The following is a 23,118-nucleotide window of genomic DNA, read 5'->3' on the forward strand; positions in this document are numbered from 1 at the left end:
CACCTATAGACAGCCTTGGGGGCTGCAACGCAAAGAGTGACACATGTTTACATAAACACGGAAGCTACATACGTGCACGCCTAGAGATCTGTACACCAGGCGGGATTCCGGAGGGGGACGTCGGCGTATGGAGACAGCCCGGGGTGCCGCACCATAGTGTGTTTAGCGTGTACACCACACACATGCGTGCTTATAACGAGAGAGTGCTGGGAGTTTAATGGACATCTCGCGCTAGAGTCACAACGATCAGTAAACAGCCGGGCGAGACGACCGCCGGGGGCGTCCTGTGACTTGCGGACCTCGCTGGGGCAGACACTACGGTTATACCCCTGAGCTCCGGGGGCAATAGAAAGAGAGACAGAGAGAGCAAAATCCAGCGGAGAATAAAGAGAGCGTGAAGAGGAACAAGAACTCCGGAGGGCTGACAGCTTGGAGAGACCGTCCCGCGAAGGTAATATCACCCAGCATCCCTGAAAGCTTTAGTGAAGTCCCCCCGTAGGGGGTGTGACTGGCCAGTCCACGGCCGTGAATACATAACGTGAGGGAAGTAGTTCTTCCATGTCCTCGCTAACCAGTCCTGGGAGCCCCTACATCCCGCATACCTGTATTAACCCCCCGCACACCTGTATTAACCCCCCGCACACCTGTATTAACCCCCCGCACACCTGTATTAACCCCCCGCACACCTCTATTAACCCGCCGCACACCTGTATTAACCCGCCGCACACCTGTATTAACCCGCCGCACACCTGTATTAGCCCCCGCACACCTGTATTAGCCCCCGCACACCTGTATTAGCCCCCGCACACCTGTATTAGCCCCCGCACACCTGTATTAGCCCCCGCACGGTTATTTCCCCTCGTGTTATGCGGCCTGATGGACTCTCCCATCTGCTGCAGGGCTCGGGCTGTCAAGGTGACTGGAGTCAGGCAGCCAGCCGGGGGCCCCGGACTCTGCTTTATCCCTCTCCTTATCACTCGCTGAGCTGTCGCCTCGCAGGGGTTTATTCACTAAACACAGAGTTTGCAGGTGACTTGGTTTTAGCGCTCGTGACGCTGATCATTACGAAGTGTCAATACTGTCAGATTTCAACAACGCGAAAGGGCTGAGCTGGCCCCGGATAATGTATGATTTATTGTGATGGAATCTCGCTGATTTAACTGTACATTATACTAAGCCTGCACACTGTGTGTGTGTGTCGGGGGGTAGTGTGTGTGTTGTAGTGTAGAGGCTGCACACTGTGTGTGTGTGTTGGGGGTAGTGTTTGTGTTGTAGTGTAGAGGCTGCACACTGTGTGTGTCGGGGGGGTAGTGTTTGTGTTGTACTATAGAGGCTGCACACTGTGTATGTGTGTGTCGGGGGGTAGTGTTTGTGTTGTAGTGTAGAGGCTGCACACTGTGTGTGTCGGGGGGTAGTGTTTGTGTTGTACTGTAGAGGCTGCACACTGTGTGTCGGGGGTAGTGTGTGTGTGTTGTAGTGTAGAGGCTGCACACTGTGTGTGTGTGTGTCGGGGGGTAGTGTGTGTGTTGTAGTGTAGAGGCTGCACACTGTGTGTGTGTGTCGGGGGTAGTGTTTGTGTTGTAGTGTAGAGGCTGCACACTGTGTGTGTGTCTCGGGGGGGTAGTGTTTGTGTTGTAGTGTAGAGGCTGCACACTGTGTGTGTGTGTCGGGGGGTAGTGTGTGTGTTGTAGTGTAGAGGCTGCACACTGTGTGTGTGTGTGTCGGGGGGTAGTGTTTGTGTTGTAGTGTAGAGGCTGCACACTGTGTATGTGTGTGTCGGGGGGTAGTGTTTGTGTTGTAGTGTAGAGGCTGCACACTGTGTGTCGGGGGTAGTGTGTGTGTTGTAGTGTAGAGGCTGCACACTGTGTGTGTCGGGGGTAGTGTTTGTGTTGTAGTGTAGAGGCTGCACACTGTGTGTGTGTGTCGGGAGGGTAGTGTGTGTGTTGTAGTGTAGAGGCTGCACACTGTGTGTCGGGGGTAGTGTTTGTGTTGTAGTGTAGAGGCTGCACACTGTGTGTGTGTGTCGGGGGGTAGTGTGTGTGTTGTAGTGTAGAGGCTGCACACTGTGTGTGTGTGTGTCGGGGGGTAGTGTGTGTGTTGTAGTGTAGAGGCTGCACATTGTGTGTGTGTGTGTGTGTGTGTGTGTGTCGGGGGGTAGTGTGTGTGTTGTAGTGTAGAGGCTGCACACTGTGTGTGTGTCGGGGGGTAGTGTTTGTGTTGTAGTGTAGAGGCTGCACACTGTGTGTGTGTCGGGGGGTAGTGTTTGTGTTGTAGTGTAGAGGCTGCACACTGTGTGTGTGTGTCGGGGGGTAGTGTTTGTGTTGTAGTGTAGAGGCTGCACACTGTGTGTGTCGGGGGGTAGTGTTTATGTTGTAGTGTAGAGGCTGCACACTGTGTGTGTGTGTCGGGGGGGTAGTGTTTGTGTTGTGTTGAGACTGCACACTGTGTATGTGTGTGTGTGTCGGGGGGTAGTGTTTGTGTTGTGGTGTTGAGACTGCACACTGTGTGTGTGTGTGTCGGGGAGGTAGTGTTTATGTTGTAGTGTAGAGGCTGCACACTGTGTGTGTGTCGGGGGGGTAGTGTTTGTGTTGTAGTGTAGAGGCTGCACACTGTGTGTGTGTGTGTCGGGGGGGTAGTGTTTGTGTTGTAGTGTAGAGGCTGCACACTGTGTGTGTGTGTCGGGGGGTAGTGTTTGTGTTGTAGTGTAGAGGCTGCACACTGTGTGTGTGTCAGGGGGGTAGTGTTTGTGTTGTAGTGTAGAGGCTGCACACTGTGTGTGTCTGTTGGGGGTAGTGTTTGTGTTGTAGTGTAGATGCTGCACACTGTGTGTGTGTGTCGGGGGGTAGTGTTTGTGTTGTAGTGTAGAGGCTGCACACTGTGTGTGTCAGGGGGGTAGTGTTTGTGTTGTAGTGTAGAGGCTGCACACTGTGTGTGTGTCGGGGGTAGTGTTTGTGTTGTAGTGTAGAGGCTGCACACTGTGTGTGTGTGTGTGTCGGGGGGTAGTGTTTGTGTTGTAGTGTAGAGGCTGCACACTGTGTGTGTCGGGGGTAGTGTTTGTGTTGTAGTGTAGAGGCTGCACACTGTGTGTGTATGTGTGTGTCGGGAGGGTAGTGTGTGTGTTGTAGTGTAGAGGCTGCACACTGTGTGTCGGGGGTAGTGTTTGTGTTGTAGTGTAGAGGCTGCACACTGTGTGTGTGTGTGTCGGGGGTAGTGTTTGTGTTGTAGTGTAGAGGCTGCACACTGTTTGTGTGTGTGTGTCGGGGGGTAGTGTTTGTGTTGTAGTTTAGAGGCTGCACACTGTGTGTGTGTGTTGGGGGTAGTGTTTGTGTTGTAGTGTAGAGACTGCACACTGTGTGTGTGTGTCGGGGGGGTAGCGTGTGTGTTGTATTGTAGAGGCCGCACACTGTGTTTGTGTCGGGGGGTAGTGTTTGTGTTGTAGTGTAGAGCAGGGCTCGACAAATCCCAGGTCGCCATGGCGACAGAGAATTTTGTCCTGGCGCCTAGGTGTTTGTCAGCCTGTTACAGTCACAAAAAATTGCCCTCGCATCACCACGCGGCGGGCGCTGCTGCTGTCTGCCCAGGAGTCTGCACAGACAGCACAGCCACTCAGAGCCCGCCCCCGAGCCTGAGATCCCTCCCACGGAGTGAGCCTGTAGCCTGAAAACACGAATGCAGGAAAACCTGCAATCGCGTTTTCAGCTGCCACAGGCAGCTTCAGGGAAGGGGGTTGTGTGTTGATTGGGACCCCACACCTGACAGAACCCCCCCCTGCTGCCTGATCGCTCCATGAGAGCGACAGGGCAGCGTTAACCCCTTCAGTGCCGCTGAGATGGTTCTTCGGTCTCCACATGGCCGGTGCTGCGCGGGGTATCGGTGTGGGAGGGGAGGCCGGTGCGGCACGGTGTAGCCATGTGGGAGGGGAGGCCGGTGCTGCGCGGTGTAGTCGTGTGGGAGGGGAGGCCAGTGCTGCGCCGTGTAGGAGGGGAGGCCGGTGCTGCGCGGTGTGGGAGTGAGGCCGGTGCTGCGCGGTGTAGCGGTGTGGGAGTGAGGCCGGTGCTGCGCGGTGTAGCGGTGTGGGAGTGAGGCCGGTGCTGCGCGGTGTAGCGGTGTGGGAGTGAGGCCGGTGCTGCGCGGTGTAGCGGTGTGGGAGTGAGACCGGTGCTGTGCGGTGTAGCGGTGTGGGAGTGAGGCCGGTGCTGCGCGGTGTGGGAGGGGAGGCCGGTGCTGCGCGGTGTGGGAGTGAGGCCGGTGCTGCGCGGTGTAGCGGTGTGGGAGTGAGGCCGGTGCTGCGCGGTGTAGTAGTGTGGCCAGTGCTGCGCGGTGTAGTAGTGTGGGAGTAAGCAGTGTGTAGAATAATCTTCTTGTTTCTCAGGTCCCTGGAGACTGAATAATGGCTGCAGAAACCTTAACTTTCGGCCCAGAGTGGTGAGTGATGTCTTCCTATTGGTGGAGGGTTTGTGACATCTTCCTATTGGTGGAGGGTTTGTGACGTCTTCCTATTGGTGGAGGGTTTGTGACATTTTCCTATTGGTGGAGGGTTTGTGATGAGTCTGTTCATTGGGTGAGCTACCTGGAGCGCTCCTGTTTCTGAGGGAGTAGTTTTTGGGGGCGGGGCTAGCTGTGTAATGGGCAGGACTAGGTCACCGCGAATGCCATGTAATGCGTGCCAAATTAAATTATCTGGGAGTGGGCGTGGCTAGACTGTGCTCCCCACCCTGGGGGTGTGTATGTTGCAGACAGGTGTGCTTGGTGCTTTACTGTATAATAAATGAACGATTGGGCGGGGGGGGGAGCGGTTAGCACAGGCGTGTGTTGGAGGGGGGGAGAAGAGTGAATTTTTACAGTATTTTGAGGAGAGAAGGGAGCGGTTTGGTTGCTTCCGTGTAATGTGTGGGGGGGCTGAGTTGTTTCCGGGAACAGCATATAAAGTAATGCATGGTGTGGGGGCTATAAGGGGGATACTTATATAGAGCTGTAAGTGTAAGCTCTGGTGTCAAGGATCTTCCTCACATTCCCTCTGTATAATCTTACCGTCAGTGTAAGCGTTTGTGCAGCGTCTCGGTATCTGTTAGCGACGTATACATTAAAGGGGGGTGCACGCTATTAACACGGATCCGTCACGGGGAGAACATGTTGCTGTGACTCGCAGGCCGCAGCCTTTTTGGAGTGAAACGGCCCCTTAATTACTGCAAGCCGAGCGCTCTGTCTCATGTGACGTGTGGACCCCGCGGAGCCGATGCGGCCCCCTGTGCCGAGTAACGCGGGAGTGTTTGTGTTTTTCCTGCAGGCTCCGAGCACTATCCAGCGGCGGTGGCGGCGGCGTGGCTTCCCCCCCTCCTTCCCCTGCCATGCCAAAGTATAAGCTTGCCGAGTATCGCTACGGCAGAGAGGAGATGTTAGCACTTTACATAAAGGAGAACAAGGTGGGTGAGCGAGGGGAGGAGTTGGGGAGCTTGGTGGGGGTGGCGTTGGGCGGGGGGGGTTGCCCTTTGGGGGGGGCTGTTGGGTACCCGGCTGAAAGAGCTCTAGTTATAAATTACCTGCCTCATAGTGTTGCCCACCAGCCCTGCAAGACCCCCAGGTTCTCGCGGTGCAGGAAATGGTAACGCGCACGGGGCTTTATCTGCTAAACTACAACAGTCACAAGGTGCGGCTGGAACATTGTATCTGGGGGGGGCTCTTTCGGTTGACATTTAGTCATCTCTCTTCCATTGTCCCGTTAACCCGACGCTGCTTTCCCAACCCCCCACATGCAGGTTCCCGAGGAGATGCAGGACAAGGAGTTTGCTGTGATTTTAAACGAGGAGCCTCTGCAGCCCCTGGCGCTTCTTCCCCTCACCGAGGAGGAGCAGGTAAGTCCTGGGCAGGGAGAGGCGGGCTGCGAGAGTGGCTGGGGGGGACGGGCTGCGAGAGTGGCAGGGGGGGACGGGCTGCGAGAGTGGCTGGGGGGGACGGGCTGCGAGAGTGGCTGGGGGGGACGGGCTGCGAGAGAGGCTGGGGGGGACGGGCTGCGAGAGTGGCTGGGGGGGACGGGCTGCGAGAGTGGCTGGGGGGGACGGGCTGCGAGAGTGGCTGGGGGGGACGGGCTGCGAGAGTGGCTGGGGGGGACGGGCTGCGAGAGTGGCTGGGGGGGACGGGCTGCGAGAGTGGCTGGGGGGGACGGGCTGCGAGAGTGGCTGGGGGGACGGGCTGCGAGAGTGGCTGGGGGGGCGGGCTTTCTGCGAGAGTGGCTGGGGGGGCGGGCTTTCTGCGAGAGTGGCTGGGGGCGGGCTTTCTGCGAGAGTGGCTGGGGGCGGGCTTTCTGCGAGAGTGGCTGGGGGGCGGGCTTTCTGCGAGACTGGCTGGGGGGCGGGCTTTCTGCGAGAGTGGCTGGGGGGGCGGGCTTTCTGCGAGAGTGGCTGGGGGGGCGGGCTTTCTGCGAGAGTGGCTGGGGGCGGGCTGGGGGGCGGGCTGGGTGGGCTTTCTGCGAGAGGGGCTGGGTGGGGCGGGCTTTCTGCGAGAGGCGCTGGGGGGCGGGCTGGGTGATGCAGGCTTTCTGCGAGAGTGGCTGGGGGGCGAGCTGCGAGGCGGGCTGGGTGGGCTTTCTGCGAGAGGGGCTGGGTGGGGCGGGCTTTCTGCGAGAGGCGCTGGGGGGCGGGCTGGGTGATGCGGGCTTTCTGCGAGAGGGGCTGGGGTCAGGCTTTCTGCGAGAGGGGCTGGGGGCGGGCTTTCTGCGAGAGGGGCTGGGGGCGTGCTGTGAGAGGGGCTGGGGGCGGGCTGTGAGAGGGGCTGGGGGGCGGGCTGTGAGAGGGGCTGGGGGGCGGGCTGTGAGAGGGGCTGGGGGGCGGGCTGTGAGAGGGGCTGGGGGGCGGGGCTGGCTGCAGGCACTCAGATCGCTCACTTTCTGCTCTGTCTGCAGAGAAACTTCTCGCTGTCGGTGAACAGCGTCCCGGTCCTGCGATTGATGGGGAAGGGAACAGCTCCCCCTCCTGGTGGGGTGTCCAGAGGACGGGGCACAGCTCGGGGACGAGGTAAAGCTCCTTTAATGTCTCCCATGGCCCTCGTTCCTCGCCCCTTTCCCGTCTTACCGTCGTGTCCCTTCTCTCCCAGGTCGCGGCCGAGGAGACGCCGCCGTTTTCTCGAGAGCGCTCGATGATGGGGAGTCTGGATTTGGCCGCGGAGGCCGTGAGATTCACCGGAGCCAAAGCTGGGACGACAGGTAAGAGCCGGTATACCCGGTGTTTATTGCCCCGGGTCAGAGGCCTGAGTTACTGCTGGGGTTTAGGGAAAGCTGGTCGGGTTTGTACCTTTTAATGTGTTGAGGTGACATGGCCCTAACGCAGTGCGCTCTCTCTCTTCAGGGCGGAAAGAAGATTTGAGAAGCCGATTCGTCGAGAAGCTGGTAGGTAATGCTATATCCCACCCGACCCTGATGTGTTTGGGGCAGTTACCCCTCCTGGCCCCGGGGGGGGGGGAATGATGACGGTTCACACAGACCCCCGCAGCATCAGCTGGTCGGCATTAAGAGAGAGATATCTGGTGCGATGGGTAAAGCTGTCCGGGGGCTGCTGCCGCTCGGCCGGTCCTTATACCGCGGGGGGCCGACATAAACGTTTCCGTCTATCGCCCGTCTTCGCAGTTCGCGTTGGATTTGAAGAAACGGCCGCCTCGGCTCGCAAGGAATTCGCCCGGTCTGACAGCGACAACTGGCGCACGCTGAGGGACGGGCAGGAGCAGGATGAAGATGGCAACTGGAGGCTGTCCGTGACGCGGAGGGACGAGCGATGGAGATCCACAAGTCCTGGGGGTACCAGTGCAGGTAGATGGCGGTCTTTATTCCTCCCCGTCTCCTGCCTCCACCACTCTTCAGATCCCTCTTTTCACCCTTGCTTCTGTGTCTGCCAGAGGGGCCGCGCTCGGCCGGATGGAGGGACCATGGAGAACGCCGTCGCAAGTTTGATTTTGACATGGGACGGGATGAGAGTGGAGCGGCCCCCCGGGGACGAGGTGGAGATGGCAGCCACGATGATGAAAGGGACGGGCTCCCTGAGTGGTGCATGGAGGATGAAGATGATGAGATGGGAACCTTCGACTCCTCAGGGGCTTTCCTCTCTATTAAGGTATAGTGAGGACCTGTGTCTGTCCAGGGGGAGGGTCTGGGGGGCCGGTACCGGTTTGCCTGACGCATTCCTCTGATTTACCAGAAATGCCCCAAAGAAACCATTCTGGAGGAACACGAGCTGGAGTTCCTGGGAGTGGAGGAGGAGGAGGAAGAAGACGGCCGAGCAGACGAGACGGCCGATCGGCTTCACGGTAAAGCGCTAACAAAGTGCTGGAATATGCGCCCTTCCTCGGAGGGGCAGCACGGGGGGGCCGGGGTAATGGGTGGGGGGCAGTTACCCGGGAGTTGCAAGGGAGTTTCTTTTATCTCGACTGCGTTTTAAATATATCTGAATTTGATGTTATGTAAAAGACGCGGTGTATGCCGGTGGGGTTGGTGGACCCGGCTTCGGGGGGTGAGCGTGTGATGTCTGACGGCGTCACCATACTGTCCTATCTCACCGACAGATAACGGCTCTGCTCTTCATACAGAAGAGACCAACCACGAACCTGCCTCCGGCTCGCCTGATGCTGCAAACCCTCTCTGGGCACCAGGGCTATACACTGAGATGGAGGGCGAGCGCGGCCCGGAGATGCCCTCCGCGGACGGGGGAGACGGGGCGTTAGGAGAGCAGCTGCAGGCCTCTGTAGAGGAAGGTAAGAGTCTCTTCTCGGCGGTACGGGAGTGAAGCGCGTCGCACCGGGACGAGATCTCATTTATTTCTCCTCTTTCCTGACAGTCGATCCCGGACGCTTTGTTCCTTCTCCCCTCTCCTCTCTCCCGCCGCCCTCCTCGTCCCCCCCAGTTGCTGCTACTGAATTTTCTGTGGGGGATCCAGAGGAGGACGAAGGCATGAAGCATCTCCAGCAGGTGAGGATCTGAGGGTTATTGTGCGGCTCCTCTGCCCCCCCCATTTCCCGGGGTTGTTGTGCTGCTCCTCTGCTCCCCCCCCTCCCGGGGTTGTTGCGCGGCTCCTCTGACCCCCTCCCGGGGTTGTTGCGCGGCTCCTCTGACCCCCTCCCGGGGTTGTTGCGCGGCTCCTCTGCCCCGGCCGGTCTCTGACACGCTCTTGCCCGTCTCTGTTTCAGGAAGCGGAGAAGCTCGTGGCCTCCCTGCAGGATTCCTCCCTGGAGGAGGACGGCTTCTCCTCCGCTCGCTCTCACAGCGCAGCCGCTCTTCCTCTCACCCACGAGGCCGCCATGAAATGGTTTTACAAGGATCCTCAGGGGGAGATTCAGGGTGAGTGTTACCCCCGCGTACCGGTGTCTGCTCGGCTGTCGTCGTTCTGCCCTCATGCCCATCGTTCTCCCTCCTCAGGCCCGTTCAGTACCCAGGAGATGGCGGAGTGGTGCCAGGCCGGGTACTTTACGATGTCCCTGCTGGTGAAGAGAGGCTGCGACGAGGGCTTCCAGCCTTTAGGAGAAGTCATCAAGATGTGGGGACGGGTCCCCTTCGCACCCGGCCCTTCCCCTCCCCCGCTGCTGGTAAGTGTGTGCGGCGCGCGTGTGCATCATCATCACCGTGCCAGTGCCCTCCTCCGCTGGAATTCAGTGCCCCCTCTGTGATGTATTACCCGGGGCGGGGGGCAAAACCAGACGGAAACCAAATCACTTCGATATAATGGAACCAGACTGACGGTGCTGGCAGGAGGCCGCCTCCAGTTGTATGTTTGGGGGGGGGCAGTTTCTCTCCTTTCTGCCCATCTGCCCCGGGGTTTTCTTGCCATTATTCTCATGGTATTTTGAATGGACTTCCCGCAGGGAAATATCGACCAGCAGTGTCTGAAGAAACAGCAGGAATTGGCTCTGTACCAGCAGCTGCAACATCAGTACCTGCTCCAGATACTTAACAGGTAACGGCCCTCGCGGCCCCCAGCGGGGCTACCCCCCCATCCCCAGCCATGCTGCTACCTGCCCCGTACTTGAGCTGTTTGCCCCCTTTGCCCCTGCAGACCGCAGTATTCCCAGAAGTCAGGAGATCTGACCCCTCAGCAGCAGCAGCAACTCACCCTTTTTCTGCAGCAGCTTAACCCTTCAAAGTCAAGGTATGTTCCCCCGGCGATCGGACCCTCGTCTTCATCCGCGGTTCTCCCGCTTCCCCGTTAATAAACTCTGTGAGCGCTCCCGTCCCGCACAATCCCCCTTCCGAAATCTCGCATCGCTCCCTAATACCCCGTGCCACCACCTTCCTACTTACCCCTCCGAGTCCGAGCCGGCAGTGACGGTATCCGTCCCGGCGATCCGTGGCGTCTGCATGGTTTGTTTCCCCGCCGTTACTGACCTTCCTACTCCTTGCACTCCAGAGCTCCTGATTCTGCTCTCCTCCCTGCAATGAACAGATCTCTGTCTGTGCCAGACACCGGATCCATGTGGGATCTGCATACCTCAGCCACGCAGGCAGCAGGTGAGTTCTGTCCCGTCAGTCTCCGCGCCGCCGCTTCGCAGACCTCTTCTCACCGACGGCTTTCCTCGCAGGTGGGGACTCCGCTTTGTGGGACCTGCCGGTGACAGCTGCATCTCAGGGGCCAACGTTGGAACAGCTGCAACTGCAACAGAAGGTACGGTGGGTGCTGCCGAGGGTTAACAAATGCTTTGAGAGAGGGGCATCTTCACCCAGCGGGCAAAGCAGTGTGATGTGGGCGGCAGAGGGGTGCCATGTCTAAGCAGTGTGCGGCGGGGGTAACTCAGTGCAGATATTCATGCGGAATTCTTTGCCGCTTTCAGCTGCAGGAACGGAGAGAAGCAGAACTCAGGGCCAAGAGGGAAGAGGAGGAACGAAAGAGGAGAGAGGAGAAGAGACGTCAGGAGGAACTGAAACGACGAGACCAGGAGGAGGAAATGTACCGGCGCAAGCAGGTGACCTCCTCCTTACTACTCATCATTATACCCCTCCACTTGGTATTGCCTGCGCGCCGGCGGCCTCCTTTCTTGGCATTGCCTGCGCGCCGGCAGCCTCCGTTCCTGGCATTGCCGGCGCACCGGCGGCCTCCTTTCCTGGCATTGCCTGCGTGCCGGCGGCCTCCTTTCCTGGCATGCCAGCCACTGCTTCTCCCTCATATATAATGCAAATGCGCTATATCTAACTTCACCGCGCAGGCACACGTTCTTTGCGCCGTAGCACTAGCAGAGATGGGAGATTTGTCTTTTTCTTGCCCCCCCAGACTCGCCAACAGCAGGAGCTGCTACTGAAGCTGATCCAGCAGAGCGGGCAGCCGACCGGCGCGTCTCACCCGTGGAGCTCTCACGGGAAGGGGCTCTCTCTGAAAGCCATGCTGGAAATGCAGGAGAGAGAAGGACAACTTCTCAAGCAGAGAGGACAGTCACGCAGTGTGGTGAGAAAGCTCAATGGCTCTGAGCGGTTTGGTGGTGGGCCGTGAGCCTCCTTTATGGGTTTTGTTAAGGATCATGTATGGAGAGAGAGAGAGAGAGAGCGCGCATGTGTACCGGGTGTTACGGGTCCGGCACAGGAAGCCTCTGACTGCTAGACTCCATGGCTGGTGTAATTCATGATGGCCTCCGTCGCTGTGAAGTTGGTCTGCAACGCCAGCAGTTGGTGAGCGGCTTATTTGTTTCTTCAGCATGGGGGCTTGGGAATGCCCGGGGGACCCGTCGCCTCGTCTCAGTGGTCTCCTGACTCGGTGTCCCTGTGGGGTGGCCTGGAGAAGAGTCCCTGGGAGGATGGTTTGAAGAGCACAGGAAGCACAAGAGGACTAAGGAACAGCAGAAGCAGCCCGTCACTAAGGTGAGTCCGTACTCCAGCCCTCTCCCGCCACTGCCCTACGTCCTTCTCTGCCCGTACTCCAGCCCTCTCCCGCCACTGCCTTTACGCCCTTCCCTGGCCGTACTCCAGCCCTCTCCCGCCACTGCCCTACGCCCTTCCCTGCCCGTACTCCAGCCCTCTCCCGCCACTGCCTTACGCCCTTCCCTGCCCGTACTCCAGCCCTCTCCCGCCACTGCCCTACGCCCTTCCCTGCCCGTACTCCAGCCCTCTCCCGCCACTGCCCTACGCCCTTCCCTGCCTGTACTCCCCTAGTTAATGTGCGTGTGCCCATTGTTTCTGCCTTTGTAATACCCCGCATGATTCCTCTTGCCCCATGCAGCTAGGCACAGAGCCCCCTTGTCTGCTGTCTCCCCTTGCTTTTGCGGTGGTCTCTTCCCCTCTAATACCGGTGTTGCGTGCCTGTTACGCGTCGTCTCCCCTCAGCGACTTATCCTTTTACTTCAGTGACGCGTACGCTGCGTCTGCTCGCCGCAAGAAGACGGAGGAGGAAGAGAAGCTTCTGAAACTTCTGCAGGGAATTAAACCATCGGACGGTTTCACTCAGTGGTGCGAACAAATGCTACACATCCTCAATACATCCAACAACCTGGACGGTGAGATGTGTAGTGGAGACTGTTCCCCAACACACCCAATCTGCCGGTGACAACGAACATTAAGGAGTTCCCGCCCCAGCATGCGATGGGGGTTCCCCCGACACTGTCCCCGGCAGTTAGTGCCTGCGTTGGGGATTCCCTGACACTGGGTCCCCGGCGGTTAGTGCCTGCGTTGGGGATTCCCTGACACTGGGTCCCCAGCGGTTAGTGCCTGCGTTGGGGATTCCCTGACACTCGGTCCCCGGTGGTTAGTGCCTGCGTTGGGGATTCCCTGACACTCGGTCCCCGACGGTTAGTGCCTGCGTTGGGGATTCCCCGACTCTGGGTCCCCCGGGGTTAGTGCCTGCTTTAGGGATTCCCTGACGCTCGGTCCCCGGCAGTTAGTGCCTGCATTGGGGATTCCCTGAAATTGGGTCGCCGGCGGTTAGTGCCTGCGTTGGGGATTCCCTGACATTGGGTCCCCGGCGGTTAGTGCCTGCGTTGGGGATTCCCTGACACTGGGTCCCCCGGGGTTAGTGCCTGCTTTAGGGATTCCCTGACACTCGGTCCCCGGCAGTTAGTGCCTGCATTTGGGATTCCCTGAAATTGGGTTGCCGGCGGTTAGAGCCTGCGTTGGGGATTCCCTGACACTCGGTCCCCGGCGGTTAGTGCCTGCGTTGGTTCCCTGACACTGGGTCCCCGGCGGTTACTGCCTGCTTTAGGGATTCCCTGACGCTCGCTGTGCTCTCTCTAGTCCCCACGCTGGTGGCCTTCCTGAAGGAGCTGGAGTCTCCGTACGATGTGCACGATTATATCCGTTCCTGTCTGGGGGAAACGCTCGAAGCCAAAGAATTTGCGAAACAGTTCCTAGAACGAAGAGCAAAGTACAAAGCCAGCCAGCGACAGCAGGTACTTGACATAGCTATATACACTATATACAATATATATATATATACTGCGTGGGCCCGGCCCGTATACAGTGCGCAGGGTGTTGGGGTACTTGGAGTCGTTATAGAGAGCGGTATTGTTTTCCCGTGTGTAATAGATGTATATATAGATATAGATATATAGATATATATATATAGTGTCTCCCTCGATGTACTTGGTACCACTATACCTTCTCGTGCAGGAAGCCTCCTGGTTTGCTCCATCCATATTCCCAGCATCCCAGAATTCCAAGCAGAGCGGATTCGATGCACAGAGCAGCAAAATGAAGAGGAGGATTCACATGTTACATTCGGATCCCAGCATTTTGGGTATATAGAGCATCCTGTTCTATTGGTAAATAGAGCAGTCACATGATTCCCCCCCCCCGTTATTATTAACCCCGCGCAGTCGTTACCGATCTTATTGCCGAGTCTTACTGCAGTCGAGGATCCGTATCGCAGCCGGAACCTCAGGCTTAGGTGAATTAAGCTAATGAAGTATTTACAGGGGAGATTTTATGTTTCGGGGTTTTTAACGATCATTTTATTGATGGAGGTTTTTTTTTTTACTTTTATGAATCCCCGTGTCTTAACGCTCTCCTTCCGTCCGCGCAGGATACTCCCTCCACGGCTCGTCGGGAGAAATGGAAGCCATTGATGACTACTGAGGCGTACCTTTTCCATAAACGCCATCTTCACACGTCGCTCCATTTGCGGCTTGAATGCACTGCAAACGTTGCCCCTTCCCTCTGCGCGAGGTGGGGGCAAGAATAGAGACTGGGAGAGTGGGGTATGGGTTACCCCAGCCAGAGCCAAGGAGGAGGGGGCCAAGTTACCCCAATTCCCCCAAACATCCATGCACTCTTTTTAAAGCACCTTAAAACATGCACTTTACAGAAACTGATCAAAAATCTGAGTTATTCCTTTTTTTTTTTTTTTTATTGTCATTTTGTTTTTTTCTTTTTGTTTTTTTTTTTTTTTACCCAAAAATAAGGGGAAAAACTGGATTTACCGACTTTGACTGTTGTTACTAGATATGTGTTTTGTGTTCTTTAGCATTTTTCGGATCTTTCAGCCTGTTTTATTTTTTGGGTTTTTTTGTTTTAACTTTTTGACGGTTTCTGACTTTTTTTTTTTTTCTTTTTGTATCAAAAAGTTTTCCGGCAACAGATAAAGATGTTTAAAGAAAAATTTATTTTGGAGGAAAAAAAAAAAAGCAGCCAAAAACACTTATTTTTTTGTTATTTTTGTCGCAAAAAAAAAAATATATATTTTGTTTAGAAAACTATGGAAAAAAAAATCGAAAAAAAAACAACCAAAACTTAAAAACAAAGTTAAAAAAAAAATAGAAACTTTTTCTGTGCTTTTTTTTTTTTTTTTTTGCGAAATGGAAGTGTTCTGCTTCGAATTCCCCGTTATGTAGGGGAGAGCGAGAGGTTAATCCAACAAAACTTGAAAAATGCACTTACTCAGCAATTTTGGTGGGCATGGGGGGGTTAGTTGGAACTCTACATTTTTAAAGGTTATTTTTGCACAGATAATTTTTGTTTTGTTAAGAAAAAAAAAAAAAGAAAATTGAAAGAAAAAAAAAAAATAGTGCCCCCCCACCCACTTGTGCTGTTAAAATTTTTTCTGTCCCTTTATCGGGGTATGATCTGTGACCCCAAATCTAAAAACCTGTGAAGTGTTTGATTGGGCGAGACCGCAAGCAATGGCCGCCCGGACTGCACCCAAAAAGTTCCGACCACAGGAAGCGCTACTCGCGGGTCTTTTATGTTGATGATGGGACGGTGTCCCCAGTCATTTCTTTTGTTTTTTAGGGACTGGTTCATGGTACATGTTCTCCTTAAACCGGACATCCCGGGACAGTCGTATTTTTGTTTTTAAGTCCTCCTTTTGTTTACAATGGCCTCGAGGGGAGGAAAAAAAAAACCGGGGCAGTGGGATCCACAGACATGAGGGCGAAGGTCTACCCAAAGCAAGTTTGGAGCCTTACCTGAGGTTAACCCCCCCCCACAAGCAGGGGGGTGTTAACAGGACTGGACAGAATGTTGTGGGGGTGTTTGTATGCAGTTGCCTTAACGTTGACGTCAAAGAGCCACATCGCCCGCTTGCCCGATGTCTGAGAGCCCCAACCCCGGCCGCACCGCAGGACTCGTAAAGACACTCGGGGACCGCTGTAAGCGCCGCTTTAGGATACTTTTTACAGCACTTGATGGGGCGGCGTACCCCGGCACAGTCCCACCGAGCAGAGGACCGAGACCCCCGCGCGGCTACCGGATCTCCGCTTTGGACTGTGAACAGACGTGGACCTTGACGTGTCACCCCCGATAGGATCTACGGTCTGCAGGGTCACCCGGCGTAGCAGTGTTGAAGGCCTCCGCTGCGGGACTCGCCCTCTGGACCCCCCCGGAGGGCCGCGCGGACTCCTGGATGTGTCATGTGTAAATACAACTCGAACAGAGAAACGCTAATTTGCCGAAATTTGACTTTTATGCCTAAAAATGCTTAGAATTTTTACTGTGGGTTTCAAAATGATCTACACAAGAATGTATTAGGGCAGGAGCTGGTATCCAGCATTTTATCTGCCCCCAAGCCCCCCGTGCGGCTGCGGATTGCCCCTCGTACGCGATTAAGGTGTGGGGTGTTCGCGTAGGGCAGCCGAGTGCGGTGATACACGCGGTATTGCTCTGTGTAAATAGTAGGGTGTGTGTACTTTGGCTTGCGAGTGTGTAAGTGCACACGCGTATACGCTGTGTGTAACCCTATATGACATACGCGCACCTATAGATATTCAGCTATATATAGTGTGAGCGCGTATGTGGATATATACAAGGTTGGAAACTTCCCTGGGCTTGTGACTGTATCCTGGCCAGAAAAGATGAGCGGCCCGGCCCTCGGTACATGCGCCACTACCAGGATATGGGGGAGCCAGAGCGCTCTATTCTCTGGCGAGTGAAAACGTGAAGCCCCCTATGTGCTCTATACCCCTGCCCCCCCCCCCGACCATTCTGGGAATTTCCATTCTCGATAGGTGAAGAGAAGAGTCTTAAATGTACGATTCCCCCTGTCCTGAGATTCATGGCGCGGCCCGGCACGGACTCCCGTGCGCTCTCACTCGCGTGTGCACGTGGCGAGCTGCGCAATAAATCTACCGGTGCGCACTATAGGTAACGGTGTGAGTGTGACATACAGAGACCCTCGCCGGGTATTGCATGTTTTGTACATATGTATACAAGCTCTGTTTTACATCAGTCCGTGTGCGTGTGTATGGCGCGTGCCGTGCCGGTGTGTGTTCGGCGCATATACTTAGCGGCGTGCACTCACCGCATGTTTACTTCGCCATGTTCATACACCCGGACAAACACATTTTGCCTGTTTTCTCCATTTTGTGATATTTTTGCCTTATTTTTCAGTATTAAAGGGTTGAAGTGAACTAAATTTTCGAGATACCTCTCCAGCCCTCGGTTTGTTGATGCAGCAATAAGGGGTGAAACCTCGGTGGCTTTTTGGGGCCACGGCGGGTATTTCGAGAGGGACCGGTGTATCTCTTAAACCTTAAGCCCAAATTAACCATTAGTTGTGCGTGTGCTTGCATAGCTAAAGGAACATTAATGCAACAAGGAGGGGCGGAGCTTCCCCCGTCTGCCGCCGGCAGCTGCAGCTCTCCGCTTCTGTAACCCACCCGCTGCAACCCGAAGGGCGTTGAATAATGCGACCGTTAACGTTCCTTAATGTATAGATTTATGCTGAAGTGTTTCATTTGAGTGGAGCCTGATATATGTGCCTGCCCCGTGTCTAACGCAACGTTTAACCCTAAAAGTTCTGCCACGGCTGTAGAATGACGACCCTGGCTTTCTGTTTTCTTATTTCTCCGGGTTCTGTTCTGCCTCTTTGTTTTACCTGCAGATGTATTTGGTTACCTGTAATCCCCTTTACCTCCTATAAATAAAACCTGCCGTCTAACTGGCGTCTGCATTGGGCTGCCCTGAGTGAACTTATGGTGTGACGTTTAATGTTTTTTTTTTTTTTTTGGGGGGGGTGGAATAGTACAATTGAATGTGTTAATTTATTTGTATTACCTGTCTGTCGTGGTCTCCAAACACAGGCGGAAGCGGTGTTGGGATTCAAAATGGGATCAAAATCCCAGGCAGGGAATTACAGACCTGTGAGTCTGACAGTAGTGGCTGGGCAATTATTTAAAAGCTCAGTAAGGAATAATATTCAGGAATACATTTCATCCGATAAGATAATTATCCAATAACTTACTTAATGGCATTCTACGAGGAGGAGAGAAAAATATATCCCGGGGTCTGTCTGGGATTCCAGTAAAGCATTCGATACGGTTCCTCGTAAAAGGTTACAAAAAGGCTCACAAATTCAAACAGCTTGGCTTAGGTGACGTTCTTGCACCGGGGTTGACTGGCTTGAAGATGGAGCTCAGAGTTGGTGTTAACAGACAAAAATGGTTAGTGTGACTCCTGAGGGCCCTGTCCCGGCCCCCGATATTTAATGTCTTTATTAATGACCTTGTGGTGGGTTATGGAAGCCATGTACAGCCTGAACCAGGCGTTGCTTCCTTGCGAGGAGATTTGAATTAATGCTGATAAGTTCTGCATTTTGGGAAAATAAATAAACGCAAACTAACCCTTAAATGGGGCTGCATTGGGAAATCATTACATGAGTTGGATTTGAGAATAGTAGACAAGCAGGGACAGTGCTCAATGGCAGACGGCTCCTGCTAGTAAGGTATAGAGGCCCCTGTACCCTGAGTGGATATGTCAATATAGGTATGGGGCAATACCGGCCACTCTATGAGCACCTGTTTGTTGATAGGACTAAGTGAAATGTAAGGGGTCATCCATTCAGACTCAGAATGGAATTTTTACCTGAAGCAGCAAAAAGAGTTCTTTACAGTAAGAGCAGTAAAGATGTGGATTCCGCTTCCCACGGAGACTGTGCTATTAGATCCAACAGAGTAGGCCAGAGAGTACATAAAATATAAAGTTAGGAATATACAGGGATATAACGGGTTATAAGGACGGGATTACTTATACGGCCGGAGAGTATATAATATATAATATGAGGAATATACAGGATATAACGGGTTATAAGGACGGGATTAGTTATACGGCCGGAGAGTATATAATATATAATATGAGGAATATACAGGATATAACGGGTTATAAGGACGGGATTACTTATACGGCCGGAGAGTATATAATATATAATATGAGGAATATACAGGATATAACGGGTTATAAGGACGGGATTAGTTATACGGGGAGAGTATATAATATATAATATGAGGAATATACAGGGATATAACGTGTTATAAGGACAGGATTAGTTATACAGCCGGAGAGTATATAATGTATAATATGAGGAAAATACAGGATATAACGTGTTATAAGGACGGGATTAGTTATACGGCCGGAGAGTATATAATATATAATATGAGGAAAATACAGGATATAACGGGTTATAAGGACAGGATTAGTTATACGGCCGGAGAGTATATAATATGAGGAATATACAGGATATAACAGGTTATAAGGACGGGATTAGTTAAACGGCCGGAGAGTATATAATATATAATATGAGGAATATACAGGGATATAACGGGTTATAAGGACGGGATTAGTTATACGGGCCGGAGAGTATATAATATATAATATGAGGAATATGCAGGATATAACGGGTTATAAGGACGGGATTAGTTATACGGCCGGAGAGTATATAATAGATAATATAAGGAATATACAGGATATAACGGGTTATAAGGACGGGATTAGTTATACGGCCGGAGAGTATATAATATATAATATGAGGAATATACAGGATATAACGGGTTATAAGGACGGGTTTAGTTATACGGCCGGAGAGTATATAATATATAATATGAGGAATATACAAGATATTACGTGTTATAAGGATGGGATTAGTTATACGGCCGGAGAGTATATAATATATAATATGAGGAATATACAGGATATAACGGGTTATAAGGATGGGATTAGTTATACGGCCGGAGAGTATATAATATATAATATGAGAAATATACAGGGTGTAACGGTTTATAAAGACGGGATTAGTTATACGAGGTGGAGAGTATATAATATATAATATGAGGAATATACAGGGTGTAACGGGTTATAAAGACGGGATTAGTTATACGAGGTGGAGAGTATATAATATGAGGAATATAGAGGGATTTTGGAGTGAGATAGGAATGTTTCCCATTTTGTGAGGCACAATTTGAATTTGATGGACTTTGGGCTTTTTTCAGTCTAAATTACTATGTTACTAAGTATGAAATACTTAATATATGGAAAACTGTCTTTCTTTGACCGCCAATCCCTGCCAGTAATTTGTTTTTCTCCAACACGTCCAGGTTGCTTATGCTTTTCTGTCCGGGTTGTGAATGACTGCAGAGAATTCTGCATCTCCAAATTCTAGATATACTTTTTTTTTTAATTGTTTTTGTGTAATGCGTTTTGTGTAATTACTCTTTGACAGGAGGTTAGGATTTTTTGTGCTGACACTTTATGGATGTTATATTGCCTCCACATGGCTGCTAGTAGTAAAAATTACCTAACACACAATGACAAGCAGAGGGAGAGCACATTATCCATCTTCCTGTAATACACACAATACCAGCAGAGGGAGCACACATTATCCATCTTCCTGTAATACACACAATGACCAGCAGAGGGAGCACACATCCATCGTCCTGTAATACACACAATAACCAGCAGAGGGAGCACACATTATCCATCTCCCTGTAATACACACAATGACCAGCAGAGGGAGAGTAACATTATCCATCTTCCTGTAATACACACAATGACCAACAGAGGGAGAGTACATTATCCATCTTCCTGTAATACACACAATGACCAGCAGATGGAGCACACATTATCCATCTCCCTGTAATACACACAATTACCAGCAGAGGGAGCACACATTATCTATCTCCCTGTAATACACACAATGACCAGCAAAGGGAGAGTAACATTAACCATCTTCCTGTAATACACACAATGACCAGCAGATGGAGCACACATTATCCATCTTCCTGTCATACACACAATGACCAGCAGAGGGAGCACACATCATCTATCTCCCTGTAATACACACAATGACCAGCAGAGGGAGCACACATCATCTATCTCCCTGTAATACACACAATGACCAGCAGAGGGAGCACACATCATCTATCTCCCTGTAATACACACAATGACCAGCAGAGGGAGCACACATTATCCATCTCCCTGTAATACACACAATGACCAGCAGAGGGAGCGCTATGCCAGCTTTTCCTGCGTATTTTGGCCGGTGCCGGGAATCACATCTTCTAAGATCCAAACTCTCCTGCAGGAAGCTTCCCCTCCCCCACATCCTTCCCTTGTTGTTTGAATTGTCAATCCAGCCCCTACTGAGTGATGAGCACCGAGTACACTGCAGACCTGACATATTTGGCTGACAAAGTCTGTCTGCTGATCTACACTGCGCTGATCGCACTTTATCCAAAGACCTGCTAAAAATCCGCAGGGCGAGTCCGGAGAAAAGTTTTAAAACAGGCCTCATCACCATAGCACCCGATGGTCCAACCAGCAGGAACATTCCATTGGTTGCTATGGCAATGACACCATATTTCAAAAGGCGCCCCAGAATCTCAGAAGTCCGCACACCCAGCTCTACCTGTGCGCTGCTCCCCGGCAGAAACAAGGTGTGTTGTACTGCGCTACGGAATGTGATGGCGCTACAGAAAACATTACATAATAAGTAAGAGAGCGCTCGCGGTGCCAGGGGCAAGGTCAGAGGTCACAGCCCGAGCACAGAGCACATGGAGGCGCAGGGGCCCCTCACCTCGCAGCGCCTGGGCAAATTCCACTCTTGCCCCAGGCTTGGGGCTCTTTGAGAGACTGAAACTGCTCTGTCGCTCATCGCCCTCCATGATAAATCCCCACACTCTAAAGCGTTTTACTTTACTGAGAGGGTGGTAGATAAGTGGAACAGCCTTCCAGCAGAAGTGGTAGAGGCAGCTCCCCGCCGTTCGCTCTCACGTGTCGGGGAATGGATGAACGTTAGAGGAAAGCTCGGATCTGCTGCCCCTCTCTGCCACCCCCGGGGTATGGGGGGGGCGGCTCCCCTGTGGTGGCTTCACAAAAACACGAGGGTGAGACGGTTATTACTTCCTAATTACCCCGGGGTAACGGGACACCGGCCTCTCCCACCTATCACCCCGAGGCAGTGGATTTGGGGGCCTCACATGTGACCCTTAACCTTCCAAGGGCCAAAGCGGGACAGCTTTGTTGGGGACGTGGTTGGGGCAGGTCCTGTTACCCCTGGTTACCCCGTCCGGCCACCCTGTACTGGGTTACGGGATCTTCTGCTTAAAACGGGGCACTTGGTAGGTATGCCTAGAGAGTTAACCCATCGAGGACTCGGTAGATGGACGGGGGCCGAGCGGACAGACACGTGAAGCACATGCGCGGCTCTGCTGCTCAAATTAGAAGAGAATTATCTGCTTCCTCCCCCTGTGCGGCAGCGCCACGCGCTCCTGGGGCTAATAGCTAACTGGCCCCAGATGGCAGGCGCCGGCCGGACACGGCGCTGTGCGGTTAACCCCTTGTGGTGCAGGAGTTAGGGGGGGGATCCATTAACCTTCGAGCCGCCGGAGGAAGTGCTTTAATTGAGCAACGTGAAAAAAGATCTCTTCTTCCGATCGGCGGATCATTTATTGACCCCCGTTTTGCCAAAGACAAAGCAAGTGTTCATTAACCCTGCGGACGTCAGCAGTAACCCCGGCCAATGAGCCGTCACCGGAGCTGCAGCTTAAAGCCCCCTCGGGCGGACGGGGATTAGAGGGGGTTTTAGAGGAATGTTAAAACGGTCATTAACATACCGGGCAGGTGAGCAGGGGGAGGGGCAAACGGGGGGGGTTAGACAAGCTCCCCCAAAATCACCCAGGCCACCAACACGGGCCGCTAAACACCCGGAGCACCAACCCTGCCCGCTAACCTGGACCACTAACCCCCCTGACCACTAATACTGGGCGGCCACTGAAGTGGTGGGGCATGCATGGTGGAGACTCCAGGCAGAGATGGTACCACACATGCAACATGCAGAGAGGGCGCGCATACACGTACACGCCACACAACTATAACACGATAGTACCAAGTAAATCCCTCAGCATGGAGTCCTGAGCGAGGGGGACACCCCGTACAGACCCCCCCCCGTACAGACCCCCGTACCGTCCCTTTAAACGATTCATATTCCAGATAACCCGCTTTATGGCGGACCCCGGAGACACCAGCGCTCCCGACCTCTAGGACTATAAAACTCCTCACAGACTCTGCAAGGAGAAAAGGGGTCATTACACCGGCCTCCATTTATAATAATTACCCCAATTACCCTAATTACCCCAACGTAAACACCGCGTCCCACCTCATTTCCTGAAGAGGCTTCATCCTCTCCCAGCGCTAAACAAACTCCGCTAATTACCCCCAACCCCCCCCTCGCCTTACATCAGCACTTCCCCCTCCACATAGGCCGGGGGGGGGGGGTTATTAATACACAGACTCGGGGGCAAGAGACAGATGGGGAGAGGGACGGACGCCATATTATTATTTATATATCGCCGTCATACTCCGCAGCGCTGTACAATGTGTTATTATTATTTATATATCGCCGTCATACTCCGCAGCGCTGTACAATGTGTGTTATTATTATTTATATATCGCCGTCATACTCC

General features: G+C 53.4%; 1 protein-coding gene across 7 annotated transcripts; it reads left to right on the forward strand.

Moving 5' to 3' along the window:
• The first annotated feature begins 28 nt into the window (after positions 1-28).
• GIGYF1 (GRB10 interacting GYF protein 1) lies at positions 29-14,933 on the forward strand. 7 transcript variants are annotated; one of them, XM_053463530.1, is made up of 25 exons: positions 29-451; positions 4,373-4,425; positions 5,288-5,423; positions 5,757-5,852; positions 6,899-7,010; positions 7,090-7,198; positions 7,341-7,381; positions 7,619-7,798; positions 7,885-8,099; positions 8,184-8,292; positions 8,548-8,736; positions 8,820-8,950; positions 9,169-9,319; positions 9,398-9,564; positions 9,841-9,932; positions 10,032-10,124; positions 10,383-10,483; positions 10,555-10,637; positions 10,804-10,935; positions 11,241-11,411; positions 11,658-11,821; positions 12,284-12,453; positions 13,187-13,341; positions 13,562-13,713; positions 13,974-14,933. In XM_053463530.1, exons 2-24 carry the CDS (start codon positions 4,391-4,393, stop codon positions 13,694-13,696), a joined length of 2,967 nt encoding a protein of 988 aa, XP_053319505.1. In that variant the 5' UTR covers positions 29-451; positions 4,373-4,390; the 3' UTR covers positions 13,697-13,713; positions 13,974-14,933. The 7 variants fall into 7 exon arrangements, with proteins under 7 accessions (XP_053319505.1, XP_053319501.1, XP_053319502.1 ...); XM_053463526.1 differs by having other exon boundaries at positions 13,562-13,688; XM_053463527.1 differs by having other exon boundaries at positions 12,305-12,453; positions 13,562-13,688.
• The last annotated feature ends 8,185 nt before the right edge of the window (positions 14,934-23,118 follow it).

This window comes from Spea bombifrons, chromosome 4, assembly GCF_027358695.1.
Source record: "Spea bombifrons isolate aSpeBom1 chromosome 4, aSpeBom1.2.pri, whole genome shotgun sequence".
Taxonomy (NCBI): domain Eukaryota; kingdom Metazoa; phylum Chordata; class Amphibia; order Anura; family Pelobatidae; genus Spea; species Spea bombifrons.